The sequence below is a fragment of the Gasterosteus aculeatus genome, chromosome 2 (assembly GCF_964276395.1).
Source record: "Gasterosteus aculeatus chromosome 2, fGasAcu3.hap1.1, whole genome shotgun sequence".
Classification (NCBI taxonomy): Eukaryota; Metazoa; Chordata; class Actinopteri; order Perciformes; family Gasterosteidae; genus Gasterosteus; species Gasterosteus aculeatus.
The window spans coordinates 24,564,924-24,583,134 of NC_135689.1; the positions used below are offsets into that span (position 1 = coordinate 24,564,924).

General features: G+C 46.7%; 1 protein-coding gene across 3 annotated transcripts in view; it reads left to right on the forward strand.

Moving 5' to 3' along the window:
• Window positions 1–18,211, forward strand: part of prkcz (protein kinase C, zeta) — a 71,135-nt gene that overhangs the window by 9,958 nt on the left and 42,966 nt on the right. The window contains exon 1 of one of the 3 annotated variants that reach the window (XM_040193421.2): window positions 17,827–18,190. The exons of the other annotated variants lie outside the window; for them this stretch is intronic. Within the exon in view, the coding sequence (XP_040049355.2) occupies window positions 18,154–18,190 (37 nt within the window). The 5' untranslated portion in view covers window positions 17,827–18,153. Of the gene's footprint in view, window positions 1–17,826; window positions 18,191–18,211 lie in introns of those variants that run through there. 3 annotated transcript variants of the gene reach the window in all.

Genomic DNA, 18,211 nt, shown 5'->3' on the forward strand with positions numbered 1-18,211 from the left:
TGGCCGCCATGATAAGAGCTGTTTGAGTTCTCTAAAGCCAAGGAGAGGAGCTTCACCGCTTCCCTACCTAGCTCCCTTCGCATAGGAACCACTGAATCGGGCCACTACTGTGTGTTACCGATGGACAGGTGCCACTGTGTGTTACCGATGGACAGGTGCTACTGTGTGTGTTACTGATGGACAGGTGATACTGTGTGTTACCGATGGACAGGTGATACTGTGTGTTACCGATGGACAGGTGCTACTGTGTGTGTTACTGATGGACAGGTGCTACTGTGTGTTACCGATGGACAGGTGATACTGTGTGTTACCGATGGACAGGTGCTACTGTGTGTTACCGATGGACAGGTGCTACTGTGTGTGTTACCGATGGACAGGTGATACTGTGTGTTACCGATGGACAGGTGATACTGTGTGTTACCGATGGACAGGTGCTACTGTGTGTGTTACCGATGGACAGGTGCTACTGTGTGTGTTACCGATGGACAGGTGCCACTGTGTGTTACCGATGGACAGGTGCTACTGTGTGTGTTACCGATGGACAGGTGCTACTGTGTGTGTTACTGATGGACAGGTGATACTGTGTGTTACCGATGGACAGGTGATACTGTGTGTTACCGATGGACAGGTGATACTGTGTGTTACCGATGGACAGGTGCCACTGTGTGTTACCGATGGACAGGTGCTACTGTGTGTGTTACCGATGGACAGGTGCTACTGTGTGTTACCGATGGACAGGTGATACTGTGTGTTACCGATGGACAGGTGCTACTGTGTGTGTTACCGATGGACAGGTGATACTGTGTGTTACCGATGGACAGGTGATACTGTGTGTTACCGATGGACAGGTGCCACTGTGTGTTACCGATGGACAGGTGCCACTGTGTGTTACCGATGGACAGGTGCTACTGTGTGTTACCGATGGACAGGTGCTACTGGGTGTTACCGATGGACAGGTGCTACTGTGTGTTACCGATGGATAGGTGCTACTGTGTGTTACTGATGGACAGGTAATACTGTGTGTTACCGATGGACAGGTGCTACTGTGTGTTACCGATGGACAGGTGATACCGGTGTTACCGATGGACAGGTGATACTGTGTGTTAGCGATGGACAGGTGCTACTGTGTGTTACCGATGGACAGGTGCTACTGTGTGTTACCGATGGACAGGTGATACTGTGTGTTACCGATGGACAGGTGCTACTGTGTGTGTTACTGATGGACAGGTGCTACTGTGTGTTACCGATGGACAGGTGATACTGTGTGTTACCGATGGACAGGTGCTACTGTGTGTTACCGATGGACAGGTGCTACTGTGTGTGTTACCGATGGACAGGTGATACTGTGTGTTACCGATGGACAGGTGATACTGTGTGTTACCGATGGACAGGTGCTACTGTGTGTGTTACCGATGGACAGGTGCTACTGTGTGTGTTACCGATGGACAGGTGCTACTGTGTGTTACCGATGGACAGGTGATACTGTGTGTGTTACCGATGGACAGGTGCCACTGTGTGTTACCGATGGACAGGTGCTAATGTGTGTTACCGATGGACAGGTGATACTGTGTGTGTTACCGATGGACAGGTGATACTGTGTGTTACCGATGGACAAGTGCTAATGTGTGTTACCGATGGACAGGTGATACTGTGTGTTACCGATGGACAGGTGCTACTGTGTGTTACCGATGGACAGGTGCTACTGTGTGTTACCGATGGACAGGTGCTACTGTGTGTTACCGATGGACAGGTGATACTGTGTGTTACCGATGGACAGGTGCTACTGTGTGTTACCGATGGACAGGTGCCACTGTGTGTTACCGATGGACAGGTGCCACTGTGTGTTACCGATGGACAGGTGCCACTGTGTGTTACCGATGGACAGGTGATACTGTGTGTTACCGATGGACAGGTGATACTGTGTGTTACCGATGGACAGGTGCTACTGTGTGTTACCGATGGACAGGTGATACTGTGTGTTACCGATGGACAGGTGCTACTGTGTGTTACCGATGGACAAGTGATACTGTGTGTTACCGATGGATAGGTGCTACTGTGTGTTACCGATGGACAGGTGCTACTGTGTGTGTTACCGATGGACAGGTGATACTGTGTGTTACCGATGGACAGGTGCTACTGTGTGTTACCGATGGACAGGTAATACTGTGTGTTACCGATGGACAGGTGCTACTGTGTGTTACCGATGGACAGGTGATACTGTGTGTGTTACCGATGGACAGGTGCTACTGTGTGTTACCGATGGACAGGTGCTACTGTGTGTTACCGATGGACAGGTGCTACTGTGTGTTACCGATGGACAGGTGATACTGTGTGTTACCGATGGACAGGTGCTACTGTGTGTTACCGATGGACAGGTGCTACTGGGTGTTACCGATGGACAGGTGCTACTGGGTGTTACCGATGGACAGGTGCTACTGTGTGTTACCGATGGACAGGTGATACTGTGTGTGTTACTGATGGACAGGTGCTACTGTGTGTTACCGATGGACAGGTGCTACTGTGTGTTACCGATGGACAGGTGATACTGTGTGTGTTACCGATGGACAGGTGCTACTGTGTGTTACCGATGGACAGGTGATACTGTGTGTTACCGATGGACAGGTGCTACTGTGTGTTACCGATGGACAGGTGCTACTGGGTGTTACCGATGGACAGGTGCTACTGGGTGTTACCGATGGACAGGTGCTACTGGGTGTTACCGATGGACAGGTGCTACTGTGTGTGTTACTGATGGACAGGTGCTACTGTGTGTTACCGATGGACAGGTGCTACTGTGTGTTACCGATGGACAGGTGCTACTGTGTGTGTTACTGATGGACAGGTGCTACTGTGTGTTACCGATGGACAGGTGCTACTGTGTGTTACCGATGGACAGGTGCTACTGTGTGTTACCGATGGACAGGTGATACTGTGTGTTACCGATGGACAGGTGCTACTGTGTGTTACCGATGGACAGGTGCTACTGTGTGTGTTACTGATGGACAGGTGCTACTGTGTGTTACCGATGGACAGGTGCTACTGTGTGTTACCGATGGACAGGTGCTACTGTGTGTTACCGATGGACAGGTGCTACTGTGTTAGCTGCTGTCATCAGTGTAGAATGATGAAGTGTTAAAGTGCTTTGAGTGGTTAGAAGACTTGATAAACAGTCGGACACAAAGAGTTACAAACTGCGAGCGTGGAGTTTGACACAGCGTGGTGTTTACTAGGCAGAAGGTGCATTGTGGGAAATGTAGGATTCAGTGCAGTTTTCTTGTATGTCCAACATACCTTTTCATTGTGCTTTGACCCACACTAGGAAGAAAGAAATACATTCCCTCTGCTGCATTCTTTTTAATAATTCTTCCAGGAATACTAAATAGAAATGATTTGTAGTAGTTTTCCTTTTGTGTGGTATTTAAGGTGACTATACACCTGTTAAACATGCTCAAACATGTGTAATGAAAGGGTTCCCACACTTTGGCTCTCATGCTGCTTTTAATCGGCCATCTCTCTCTGTCTCTCTCTGGTAACCATTCAGTAACTAATGGTGTGTGCTAGGAGCAGTTAGCTTACTGTTTTTCAAGTGGGCTTTTCTTCTCACAACAACCTGCTGGCTGCATGTATTTCCTCCACGCGTGTGTGCTGAGGCTTATTGGGTGCTCATCCTGTGGTTCCCCCTTCTAGCTGTAACGTTTCTCTTTGCCCGACCGAGCACTTAAACTCTCAGCCTCTCTATCCTCGGTTTGCTCTTTGCAGTGCTGGCGGGTGAGTACATGACGGGGTATTCCATCTCAGAGCATATGTGGCTCGGGGGCATTAGGGCTGTTTAGAGCTTTAGCGGCCGTGCTGTGTGCAATCTGAGTCCTTGTGTGTATTGATTTCCAACTATTTATCAGCCCATGTGGGGCTGTGGCTGTGTTTGTGACTGGTTCATATACCTTCCTGTGTGTATGTTTTGCTGACTGGGCACTGACCTATTAATAGCCCTGCATGGATAATGCCGGGTCAAACAGCTCAGTCTGCAATGCCGTCCATGATGATACATCTGCTCCAATTTCCTCCCGATGCTTGATGTGTATCACTGCATGTTAGCAGCTCTCCTCTTGCCTTCCTTCTGTGGGGCCCATTGGGACTGCATTATGGAGCGGGCCGGAAGTTGTTAGGCTGGTTAACTGGAGACCACCAGACTCACTGGACCGCTGCCTGCAATGTCTGGCACAGCAAACCTCCCCTGATTCGTGTGCCAGCAAGAGTCACTAAAGTGAAGATGGAGCTGTTTTCTTTTCCTTCAGGTATTCTCTCGCCTCACTGCTGTAAGTACCGGCCCAACACCTCGACACAACACAAACACCATGTACAGAGACGAGGCGACGCCATCACTGATCACATCAGACAACGTCTACTCCGTGTTGTGGCTGCTCGCTTGTTTTACTGCTGTTAATTCAAGATACCGAGGCACAGATATGGAAGGAATCTGCATTTACAATCAAACATCAGCGTTCTCGTTGCTTCTGATAAGTCGTAGCTCAAGCCAGAGATATAATCTGATTGCTTCTGGCATTTGTGGTGCCCTTTACTTCCACAGAATAGCCAAATAAAACCCCTTTTCTTAATTAAGTGTACAGGATACGTTTTCACCTACTTATCTAAAACTACCAGTACCATTTTCAAGTGAGGGTTGGCTGAAATGCAAAATGTCACCCATGTTGTGTAACATGGGTAACATGGGTGCACGCCAGGTGATCTTTGGCTTCAGAAGAAAGAGAAATTCTTCTGGCAATGGAAGTCAGACAATGCTCCCTTTGTTCTATTGGATCAGAGAAGCAGTATGTAGAGGAGACAGAGGAGCCTTGAAGAAGTAGCATAAAAACACCCCGAACCTCTTTTGATGGAGAACAAATGGTCCTCCCTTCATGGTTCCTGCACCCAGCGACTCACTGAGGCTGTCTGGTTCCCTCCTGGGTGGCAGTGACACTGTTTCATTTTCACTTTGGCTTTTATTGTCTTGATGGTTTGACAAATCCAGTGTGGGATCTAGAAATCACGAGATTTCTATTATCTCTCACCGGCCGTTGGCGGAGGCCGGAGTTTAAAAGCATGCGAGTAGGTCTGCAGTTCTTCTGGTGGCCGCTTGAGGCTAGTTGCTGCTTTAAAACAAGAAAAGACTATTTAATAATGTTAAGGATTAATGTTAGGCATCTTTGAGCAGTTGGCTACCAGCTAGCTGCTAGCTATCTCCTACGCTACCGCCCAGCTCCACAGGGTCATCACTGCCAAGATGGCGACGGGCAGAGCAGCGATTTCACCTAGATCATCTGGGGTTAAAGTTACCCATATCTTGTTATACAGACTTCATCATTGGCACTGAAAGCATCTTTAGACAATGGGCCACTAAAATAGAAGAGAATACATTGAGGTTGATGGTGTCTTGACCTGTAACACCTGTAACACATTATTTATTACTTATTCATTTACTGTGGCATGCAGCACATGGAGTGGGACCAGTACATCAGCTGCATCTGCACCAATAGTATTATGTAACAGCAGGAATTATTTACCAGCCCTGAAACTGTGGCCAAAGCCCCGAGGATGAAAATACAACCGGCGATGGAAACTGGAGCAGCTGCCGTGTTTCAGGGGAAGGATGGCGGACAGATTCCTAGATTAACACTTTGGGTGTTTAATGTTGCCACCCCGTTATTCAGCATCATACAGCGGGATTCGCTCGGCCACACTGCTGAGCCACAGACCGATCCTTTCCTCCGGGATGTGAACACGTCTGTAATGTATTGTTCATGGCAGGATATTGATCAAAGCTGTCAACATTATGAGGAATATGTAGGACACATTGATACACATTAACAGCTGTTGCCTGTATGGCCTGTTCGTCTGCGGTGGACTTGTTGCCACGGTTACTGTCAGTCCACCAGTCACCCTCTCCAGTTTTCCACCTAGTTGCTGTGGATATAATGATTATTATCGATGAGTCTATAGTGTTTGTTGGACTGACGCCATCATCCAACGGTTTATGTAACATGAAAATACAGCAGACCAACTGAAAGAATTGACCAGGTGTGCAAAGGTGAGAGCACAGGTGTGCTTTGAATGATCTCCTACAATCTTCCATCACTGACCATGTTTCTACAGTTCAAGCTCCAGCTTATCCCTACTTTTTATGCTACTTATGTGCCGTTACGTTTGGTGAGCACATTCACACTACAAGCCGTTTAGATTTGACTGACTCCATTAGATAGATGTCACAAAACAACAACATACAACTTCAGCAATTGAAAAGCTTTTCATGCTTGCTCGAGTTTTTTCGAGGGCCTTTTCTGAATAACAGTTCCTCTTGGCAGAATAACAGATAACCCAACAAGGAATATGCAGTTTATCTACCTTTACCGCTTGATGCTCCCATTCTGAGCAATAAAACACATTTTCAAAAAACAGTTTTTCATCCCAGAATCCACCTCCCATCACGATTAAAAGGCACTTCTAGAGCAGTGCCTACAGTACAGACGTCATTGCACCTGGTCCGTAGTTCCTAGTCTAACTCTCTTTTCCTCCCTGGGATGGGAGGGTTAGGGTCCAGGATCCCTTGCTCCGGTTCTCCCAGAGGTGGCCCCTTTTCAGGCCTTCAGGTGGTCCCTCGCTCTGTGGGAGGATGGTCGACTTGTGAAAATGGCACAGGAATTTGCATCTGCAAACAAATTGTTGTCCAGTTGGACTTTCAGGGTGAAATGAACAGCAAGCAAATACCAGACACAATATGTGTGTGTGTTTCTTTATCTGAAGGATTAATTATCGCCCAGAAACCTGAGTCGGGGATGACACACATGAGCCTGAGCAGGAATCTGTTAAATCACAATACCTGCCAGCGGCTGTCCATCAAACGCAAACAGGGACACGCCTCGCTGGCAGCCGAGAGGAAAAAACAAGCAATTAGCAATATTTGAATTAAAATACTTAATTCATGCTTTTGAAAATACCTAATGAATGAATATAAATAAATTGAAACAACTTTTCTTTGAGAACAAAAAGGATCCCTAGAGGGGATTAAAGTTGGTCTGCTGCGGACGCTGTTTATACATTATTCTATACATATGATGTACAATTGGAGTATTACAACATTAACACCTAATAAAATTGACTGTGTGGTAGTTTGATCTGTCCTATTTTTATTTTGGCGGTGTGAATTGTGACGGTTTCTTATTAAAACCGAACCCCGTCTGTCTTTAATACTCCACAGCACATGTTGGAAGGCCTTTCTGTTGTGGTCCTTGTAGATGCAACATACAATGCAAAATATGTGGATACTTTGCTGGGCGGTGAAGGTCCAGTGAAGGATGGTGACAGTGACCAGTCTAATCAGAATAAGTACGGCCATGTTTATGCTAAAGGTGTGATCATTGAACAGTGAAGCTGTGTTGTGCTGCAGGGCCGAGCCATTAGAGGTAAGGCTGTATACTGGACCGACTCACCCGATGCATGTCTGCTTTGTCATGGTTGTGCCCAAAAATCCCTACAACTCCACTGGCAGCACGTTAGCGTATTACACCACACATCTCACATCACAAAGAGGGGTCGAAACATACAATACACCACCAGCAACAGAGGGACCTGAATAAGTCTCTTATAATCTCTCAGCCCATTTATCTCCCAGTCGTACCCAGAAATAAAGGCCAGTGGGGAAAGACCCCATGTCCACTGTGCACATTTGTGTCACATGCCATCCACCTCACTGGCTCCACTCTCTGTTCCCACCGAGTACCATTTTTCATCAAAACAGAGGAAGATCGACTGGGCGGGAGTAGGAGGAAAAGTTCTGATACATAACATTTCAAAGATGGTTCCTGTTACAGCTTCAGTTATTGACTGGATATGTAATGCAGTTGCCTGGCTGTCTATTTCTATCTGGGTATTGACTACATATGTGAATGAGACGGCTGCTGAGTGAGCCCTGCAGGGAGAATGAAAGAAAGTCATCTGTGTGTGTGTGTGTGTGTGTGTGAGCATGCAGGTCCTTCACGCATCACAAGTCTCAACTGTCAAAGCGTGGGAGCCACTGATGGCTTACTGTGGTCTGGGACACGCCGTGCCCGACCAAGAGACAAAAGACAGACAAGGTTATTAGGCCGCAGCAAACCAGTCGAGGATTTATCCTTGCAGGCTTCCGTCCAATGAGGTTCCTCATGACAGGGCAGCACTTTTATGCAAAGCAAGAGCCATGTAGTGTCGGGCACGTTTAGCAGTAGCGGTGTGGTGTGTGATGGAGGACTGGAGAACATACTCAGTGTCTAGTCCAGGTTGGTCTGCAGTCCTTCATGCTGTGCACTGGCGTGGCCAGTGGTGAGGCTCACTCATACCGCTGGTGTACTCGTGTTATCAGGGCTGAAATGATGACATGAGGGGCCATGAGGGGTCTCACTAACCCGTGCTTACTCTCTGTGTCAGTTCTATGGAAAACATGCAGCCGTGAAATACAACAAATGTAAATAAATGATGTCTACTTTGAGTTCTGACAGCTGCTGCGAAGTTGAACCAACTAAGGATATTCAGAGAGGTGAAGCATTTGTTTCTCCTAAAATGTTTTTATTTAAACATTTTAAAAGGGAATTGTCCATTCTGTCCATCACTATCACGCCGTACAGGACGATTAAAAAGCTCCCTTCTGATGCATCACAGCACTGATTTATTTGGATTTAATCATTGGCTGGACTCCCTCCTAATATTATGGTAGTGCAACACATGCGTCTTTTTTTTAGCTCAATTTAATTAGAATTCAAACTCAAGTTATTCTTATGGTTGAATGCACTTATTGTAAGTCACTTTGGATAAAAGCGTCAGCTAAATGACATGTAATGTAAAGATCCCAAATTTGCTAACCGCTAAGCTAGCGGGAGATCACCAAAGGCCACGGCAGCTGATGAGTAGGCAGACGCACCAACACTCTGCTATACAAAGAATCGCACGACGAAGACCAAGTGACCTTTCGCTGACCCGGATATTATGGTTTGCATGCTATTCGGTTATTGGTGAGTTATTATGTAACAGGGATTCAGTGGGGAACATGGTGGAAACAGTAGTGGTCACGTTTTGATTAAAAACTCCTGATTTTGACTTGACGTGTCCTGTCCCGTCCTGTGGTCAGGCACATGTTGCTGAGAGGTGCATAGCTGCATCATCATCATCATCCTCAGCTACGTGTCAGCAGAAGGAGATAGCTCTCAGTATTCCCATCACCTCTCCTCACTGCTCATTTAGAGGCAAGGGGAAAGTCAGATGTCAGATGTCGCGTGTTGTTTGCACACCTCCACACCACTAATCAACACGCCTCTCGACTCCGAAGCATCTCCAGCTCTATGAATAGCAGCAGTGTGACAGGCCTCCCTGCAGCACTGCGGCACACCCACACACGCTGCCTAGCATTGATCCCAATGTGGAAGCCACACTCTAAGACTGCACAGGAATGTTTCCGGGGCATTTAAAGGAGCTCGGCAGTCTGTAATCATACAGGATGACTTGTTACAGTAAGTAACAATACAGTAAACCTAAAACCGACAAGACATGGTCATACAAACCAAGTGAAACAACAAAACACAAGTGAGCTGGCCACAACGTAGACGATGAGCGGTGAGCGTTGGATTGTGCAGTTGGTCAGAAACTATTTCAAATGAACACATTGAGAACAGCTACACATGGTTTGATATTCCTGCTGTGGACAGCGCGTCCTCCACGCTCCTCCAGATGCCTTTCAGGAACCGTGATGTCCTTCCACATCTGACTGATTTGCCGAGACACGAGCAGGTCTCCCAGTCTGTTACACAGCGCTTATTTCATATCATGTCTTGTGCCTGTGCATTAGCTCTCCACTCAGGCTGTAACCACCTGGATGGTCCAGTTGCTATGCAGGTGGATAGCAGTCAGGTGAGGCCTTCTGATGGCTGATGAGGCTGATGATTCCCCCTCTGACACCTGCTGCCTGGGCTGAAATACCACCACGAGCTCTGCATTCTGTGCCAGTTTCGTCTCCCTTACATAATCTACTGGGATGGTGCTGGTTTTTATATGCAGGGAAACTTCAAAGTAATGTTAACCAGTTATAAATACATAACGGAGATATGAATATTCTCTTATTATTAGTGCTTAGTGTTAAAATCAACCGTATTTACTGTATTTAGTGTACAGCTGAGCAACACTGCTTGTACCGATCTGAGGGAGAGTTCAGCATCTTGGAACAGTTAGGCATTGGCTTTCTTCATACTGATGTGTGATGAGCAGTTAGGCATTGGCTTTCTTCATACTGATGTGTGATGAGCAGATGTTTCTGAGGTCCTATCAGAGAAAGCTAAAGCTCAGTTTGGTGGTTAGAGACTCCTTCTTGTTGCACTGCTCTCCAACCAGTCTTTCATGAAACATGACTGTCTGAATGACACTCCAACCGTCCTTGAGGGTTGTGGTCTGATCAACTGGTTCTGAACAGCAGTCCATAAAGCATATTTGAGAACTGGGCCAGAAGCCAGATGTGCAGTTTGTGCAAATTCTTTACGTATAATCGCCTCATGAGGTCGTTGTTCTTGGAAACAAGTATATATTTGATGTTTGAACATTGATTCCATAATGCTATGGAAAGCAAAGTGCTGCCTTGAGTGTCGTAGTTAAGGATGAAGGTGGTTTCATTTGGATGTTGGACACTAACGGCTGGCGTGTTTCTTGTTATGAAGTGTGCGTGTGTGACCTTTACTCTACTGACATCACCGCACGCCGCTGTTCATCAGTTGGAATGTGGAATCTGGCCATGAAGATGGTTCACACAGATACCTTCTGTGCTACTTTGTAGCACGGGTATTGCTGTGGTACTGGAGGATGGATCCTAGTATTTCAGTGACCCGAATGACAACGTTGTATTGGCATGGAGGCACTCAAGGTCTGATCGGGGGAATCCCTTCTTACAGCGTTCTCAGGATAAAACGTCTCCACTCTCACAGGAGGAGTGACAGGGAACGTCCCTCCACAAGGAGATAAAGGTCCTTCAGCCTGTGAGGATACTAAATGATCCCATATATTCATAGTGAGCTATTACTATGACTGCGTCCTCCATCTGCGTACCGGAGAGGTTTTTAGAATGAAAACTTTGATGAACCTTCATTCCACCAGGAGGAATGGATGAGTTCCCAGTGCCCACTTTGTCTTAGTAAAGGGAATATCCTGTTCTGCCACCTGAATATCGGACTGTGATTCCGCTTCAAGTCTCATTGTCTCCCTGTGAGCTTGCTCCTCTGATGTATAATCCAACAAGGTGAAAAAAGGGTCAGTGAATCCTCGTGTCCACCGCTGTGCCCCAATGTCCCGGGGACCATGTTTTCATATTCAAACAACCCAATCTGACAGATAAATAACCTACCTCTATCCAGCGTATATTGGTTATTCCCATCATGTTAGCAATCAGCTGCTTACTAAAACATCCACAGCAGCACATTCAATTAGTGACATTCACTCTTCCTTTATCTTACGCACCGCTGACATGTCAAATGAACAATACAAACTCGTCTGTGAATGTTACGTGTCTAAGGCTTTTATTGTGAAAGGGAGTCCAGAAGGAGCAACTTTGCATGCGCTCAAAATGCAAAGCAATAATACAGTTTGCCATCAAACTACAAAGCTTGCTCTTGAAAGCACAGAAATAATGTCGTTGCCCCATCAAATATTCTGTGCAGAAGTACTTAACAGTTTAAAAAGATCTATTGATGTGGGAATCCATCACACAGAACCTGCTCGCTGTGTAAATGCACTTTAGAAACCCCATCAAATAAAGCTTGTGTGCGTTCTGTGTAGTGGTCAGTGAAAGCATGACTAAGCACACAGAGGACGGGTTGGACAGTCGGATGCTCTGGATGTGACTTCACACGAGAGGAATTCAATTCAATTCAATTCAAGTCATTTTATTTTGTAGAGCCCAAAATCGCAAATTACAAATTTGCCTCAGAGGGCTTTACAGTCTGTACACATACATCCTCTGTCCCGAAAAAACCCTTCCAAGAGGGAAAAAAAGGGAAGAAACCTTAGTGAGAACGTCAGAGGAGGATCCGTCTCCTGATGGACAGAATGAACAATGTATAATACATGCAATTCATTCCTTTAATCTTTACTTTAACACACGCAGGGGGGCAAACTTGTCACCTTTCGGCGAAATTCACTGTTTTTGTTTCAAAATAGTTCATTTGTGTGATTCATGTAGATCTGCAATAAAAATATTTTTTGGGTCCTCCAAGTGATCTGCAAACACAAGCTGTCATGAATATTTTTTTCGAACTTGTTCGTTTGGCCAACTCGTGTCATCATGTCATATTTGGGTCTAGTACTGTGTCTATTTCTCGGGAACTTTTGAAAAATCTAAGCGAGAAAACGCCGAAAAATGTACCTACCTTACCTTCACATTAAAATATCCTAAAATAAATAATGGGAAATCAACGGAGAAATCAAAGGCTTACTCTGATATCAATGTAATGTTAGCGAATGAGGGGTGAGAAGCCCCCTCCCTCCCTCTTGCTAAATATAAATATATATATATTCCTCGGATCTTTGTCACCTTTTTCATCCCTGATGAGTTTGCACCCCTGACACATTCTCACTGGGAACAAAAACACAATTAACAGGAAATAAAAACGTCTACATGAAATGCATTTTAGTCAGTCAGTGATCTTCTATTCCGCTGATCCTTAGTGGTTCTGGGCGAGAGACGGGGGTCACCCTGGACCGGTCAACAGCCAATCACAGGGCTGATACAGAGACACGCAACCACCCTCTGTTTTTAGAACCATCAATTGACCTATTCTGTGTGTCTGCGAGGGAGCAAAGAACCCCCCAGGCAAGGGGAGAACATGCAAACTCCAAAGGCCCCTGTGGGCCCCTGTGGGCCCCTGTGGCTGGGTTTGAACCCATGACCTCACTGCTGGGAGGAAACAGCACCACACCAGCATGCAAGAAAACCAGTTCTTCTATCCACGGCTAAATACTTATTGAAGTGGGTCCTGTTTCAGAAATGAATGACGCCGCTAACATTAGAGCCGTCCCTGATTCTTCATTGTGGGGAAAACAACAGGCTCTCTGGAGTGGTGCTGTCCCCTCTGTGCCTATTTTTACTAACTGGGTTGGAACTAAACCTTTAAGTAACACGGCGGTTGTCTCATCCCACTTGGATTTGGGTCATATCAGCCTTCAGACAACTAAAGAGCTGACGTCTGACAGTCTCTTCTACCCGGTGCCTCTTTGACCAATCCCCTCTCCCCAAATCCAACGTCATTACGTATGGGACCTTTTAGATGGAGCGCTTGGTTGTGGTTGGCTCAGGGGAGTTAATTTGTATCTGTATATTAATAATGGCTCTTCTGTCCCTGACACATGTGTGTCTCTCAGGGAAGAGCTTATGAGATTACACTGGGCTGTATGATTTATGCAGAATCGAAGGGATGCTTTTCCCCTCTCAGCCAGGCCGAGGAGTCAGAGAGGAAACGTGATCAGGGCAACGCACTAATCTTCAGACGCATGACCATGTGATTTTTCACAGTCAGACTAATCCAAACTTTGCAACAAGTATGGAGATGGATTTAGTAAGTAAGTAAATGCACCAACAGTTGTCCTCTTGGCCCACAGAACATTACAGACCCGCCGGGCAGCAGCAGTACGATGGAGAGGCAAAGGGCAAATGAAATACGCCTCCATGCCGAAACACGATTCCTCTTCCACACTACAGCTATAAAAGAGATCTCTGCCCCGTATGAACACATCAGACCATCAGACATGAAGCAGCCTCCCAACCTGTCGGCACACGGCACACATTTCACCCAAACTGGACATAGAAAACCTGTCAGACATCCTCTCCCATGTCACACAATCACTAGAGGCACGGCACCACACCTGCACGGGGCGTTGCTCTGGTCCGGGAAGGGGCGCATCAGTAAGATAGGAGGTTCTCACGTTTGGTTTGCTCAGTTTCTTTTGCCGGTTTTGGTTTATTATTGTTTTAGTTCACACAAAAGGATCATTATTAACAGTTCTCTGTATTCATCCCTCTCCCAGATTATCTGTGCTGTCATGACCAGATTATCAGACTAAAGGATGAGATGCTCAGCACAGTGTTGTTTTTAGGGGGGAGGACACGGGACTTTCACCTAGTAACCACCAGCTTAGTCGGCTGTAGTCAGTGAGCTGTGGGAGGGTTTTCATCTTCATTGGAGCAATGTGGTCGAGATCAAGACCGTGAGTTTTAATGGTCTTGTAAAATTAACTTCTTGTTAAAGTTAATTCATAATCCAGATTGTGAGCTAGAGTTTGAATGTAGGTACAGAAAAAAGCCTGAAAAAATAGGTTTTAAATCGTACATCTTTAGACTAAAAACAGAAGAAGGTACCTGACCTTTGACACGGGTCCTTTAACTCAGTGATTCTCAACTGGTGGGTCGCGGACCCGTTTTTAATGGGCCTTTGCCTGGGAAAATAAAAATGGGCTTTTTAGCTAATTTAGTGTAAAGGGGAATAGTTCCCTCTCTAGCATCGCTACTCTTCACATAACTTGATTTTGTGTTGTATAGCATCTCAGGTTCAAACTGCACCATATCTTCATTAAATAAATTCGAGAAGTTGAGAATGTTCCTCGATTTGGGTCATTAAGGCGTGATGGTGGGTCCCGGAGCCAGACCAGTTGAGAACCACTGCTTTAGCTCAATGTAAAGGACTGATGGGTCGAGCTGAATCTAGTCACCAGAGATGGAGCATGAAGCACAAGATACAGTTCTATTAGTAACACACACAATACTGGGAATACTAGATTTAGGTCATGGACATTTTGTAATGAGATGGCTGCACCTCTGTGGTCTTTGAACACAAACCAGACTACGGAGTCAAGCTAGTTCTGCAGGTGTTGCATTGAGACCCACCTCATTGTCCTCTCTGCTGCCGATCTCGCTCTGCTGCGCTCTGTCTGGATTTGGAGCTGTTGAACCTCTGCGATGAAAAGCATTAGCCCGGAGCACATCTGTTCACGTCCATTGCATAATGCCCCCACTGGGCAACCTCTTCAGCGGGGACGGACGGGCCACCGACATCAGTGCTGCTGCAGCGAGCAGAGAGGGAGGCCGAGCAGAGGTGTATTCACTCATTACTCAAGTAGAAGTATACCTTCAACTCCTTTTACTTAAGTCAAGTTATAAAAGTTTGGGTTCTAAAACCACTTAAAGTATAAAAGTAAACAGGAAAAAAAATCCTTAATGTGTAACCTCGGTCACCAAACATGTCAGTCCGTTACAATATGATCAGAAGGTACCTTCAGATCACGTGACCTGCCGTTCGGGTGATGGAAACATACCTTTATTCAGAGAGGAGACGCTGAAACAACAGAGGGACAAATGTGTCTAAATAACAAACAGATAAAACCAGGACCCATTTTCCAGTGAGGCTAAAGGACACGAGTTGTTCCCATTGATCAGGTCAGGGGTGTCAAACTCATCTCTGTCACGGTGGGGGCAGGACCCAAACGCAGACTGGCAAACAAAAGTGACTTTAATAACAGGGATCCGGCACTTACAGGACAGGGTGACAATATTAGAACGATCAAGGACGCAACAAAGAGACAAAAAGGCTTAAATACACTGGGGAGCTGCAGGTGACTGGACACAGGTGGGAACAACCAGAGACACGGCAATCACAGGGGACGACAGGACAGGAAGTGATGTTACCCAGGGACACCACAGGCAGGAAACTACAAGATAAAGCAGGAAATAAACCCAAACCGTGACAATTTCAGATACTGCCCACTTCGACCGAACCGGGCCAGACCATTAAAATCATCGGGAGTTGTGGCGCCGACGATCTGACCGGCGAACGGTACAGCCGACGGGTGGGGGGGGGGGCTGCTGAGCCTTCTTGGTGATGGAGCTGATGTTCAGCTCCCACTTGAAGGAGCCTTGGGGGGAACCGGTGCTGATGGTCCCAGAGGCTGAGACAAGATGCGCCTTCATTTAATGGATGAATACTGAACTAACCTCGGTGTCGTGAAAGCAGCAGCTCTCCTGGTAGCGGGGAGGAGGGACCGACTGACAAACACTGAAACCTCTTCACATTGTCTGGATAATGTTCCGTACCCATCTCACACATCACATCTTTAAACACAAAGGTGTTGGGTTTGAATAAAGTACCTTTGTCTTAAATGATTTTAAGTGAGTGCCAGTAATCACACAAGCTAAAGGGGGGTGTTTTCATTTCAGTCATGGACAGCGTCCTTAAAGTGCACAGTGGTGTTTTCTGAAGCCCTCCTCGGTGTGGATCCAGTGAGAGTGCTGATAACGTTAAAACGTCTCCAAGGTTGCTTTTGATGAGGCCATGGGTCCGGCCCAGGAAAACGCCTTCCACCCTCACTCTTAAGGAATGCAGAAAATGTTTGCTCAACCTCCTCCATGTTGCCATATCGGCAGGCAGGGAAACCCATAGGTGTGTCTGTGTGTGTGTTAGTCTGGGAGGGGGAGGACCGTGGCACCGCCTGTCCTAAATCATCCTCCCGGTTTTTACACTGGAATGTATGGAGTTCAATTTTCCTGTTTCACTTTGTGTTTCTAACTTTAATCCTTTGCTCTTTTAAACATGTATATAACCTCAGCAGGACAGTTTCTGTAAAAATGTACATGCCAGCGCCCCCCGCTGGCCACGTTTTGTAATGCAGACATTGTCTCAAACATTATACAATTACACGATTTTGATTTCGCCTTAATATATATTTTACTTAAAAAAATAAATAAAAAATATTTTCCCTTCAGGATAAACACATGAGATGAAGAAAAGACAATTGTTTAACATGTGAAGGCAAAGTTTTTGGCAGTCTGACTCTACAGGGAGTTTGTAACGGAGGGCCGTATTCCATGAGAATTCTATGAGGATGGGGAGGTGAGGGGGGGGTGAGGAGGTGAGGGGGGGTGAGGAGGTGAAGCGCGCCTCAGCAGCATGAAACTACTAAAGGCAGAGCGAGCGTCCTATTTAGAAAGAGGCGGCTGCGAGAGGAAACCCATCATGGTGTATAGCACAGCTCTCTGGTGGGATCCCTCCTGGGGGGACTCGCTCTCAAGTTCCTGCCTTTTTACCCATTAAAGGTATTTTGGGGGAGTTTTACCTGTGGATGAGTGTTCTGGGACCGATGATGTCATATGTGTCAGATTTTAAAGCCCTCGGAGGCTTAAAAGTTATACCACGTGTGGATATAAATTCAGTCATGCTTAACAGTGATCAAACTAGGGATGTCAGATAACTCCGTACGCATCTTAGTTGCTTAATTAGGAGCTGAACTGGAATTTGGAAACTTTCTCCACATTGTTTCCAAATGTCGAGGATTGTGCTTCCTCTCGTGTGCTCGCTTACAATCTGACGTGGTATCGCCCTGTTTTAATAGAGGGTGACGCAAATTCTAAAGAGGGCCGGATGTCTGTGCACGTATGCTGCTGAACCCTTCTGAGGGTCAGAAGTGATGAGTTCGAGGGTCTATGAAGAGCCTATACGTTGTGCCTTTTAAGGGGGGGGGGTCTCTGTGTGGACTTTGCTGTGGATGTTAGAGCCCAGTGTCTTGGGTTTGGTCTTTGCCTTTCCTTGGTCTCAGTCTTGACTCGGCCCAGAGTTTAGTTTCTGTCTTGTCTTGGACTTGGACTAGGTCTCGGTTTGGCCTGAAGCTCTTGAGCCTTGAATTCGTTGGCGGTACTTTGTTGCTCCATCGAGTGTCTGCAGGTACCTGAGTACACGTCCACAGTGCAGCCGACAGGATGGGCTCCGAAGGCACAGCCGAGCCACTAAAAATAGTCCCAGAGGTTTAAATTTATGTTCAGGTGTGTCGAGTGCAGAGCGGTGGGCTCCAGCATACGGCTGCCATCTTGTGGGGAAAACGAGGCAACTGCTGCGCGCAGCAGCAAGTCCCTGAGAGGAGCCTGGACCCCCGGCAGCACACTGAGGATTATTTCCTGCTCACGCACGCAGAGAATTAGTGCACGTTTGCTGCTCGGATGTGAATGAGCACTGGGACAAGATGAGGAGGAGTGGAAGCGAATAGAGAGGAGTGCAGAGAGAGCGACACGGACGCTGGAGCAAAGAGGAGGAGGAAGCCGACAGAGCCGGAGGGATGCTGCTCACGCTGCTCTTCTACCTTCGAGTCAAAGGTAGGGGATCCGGGATCAGGG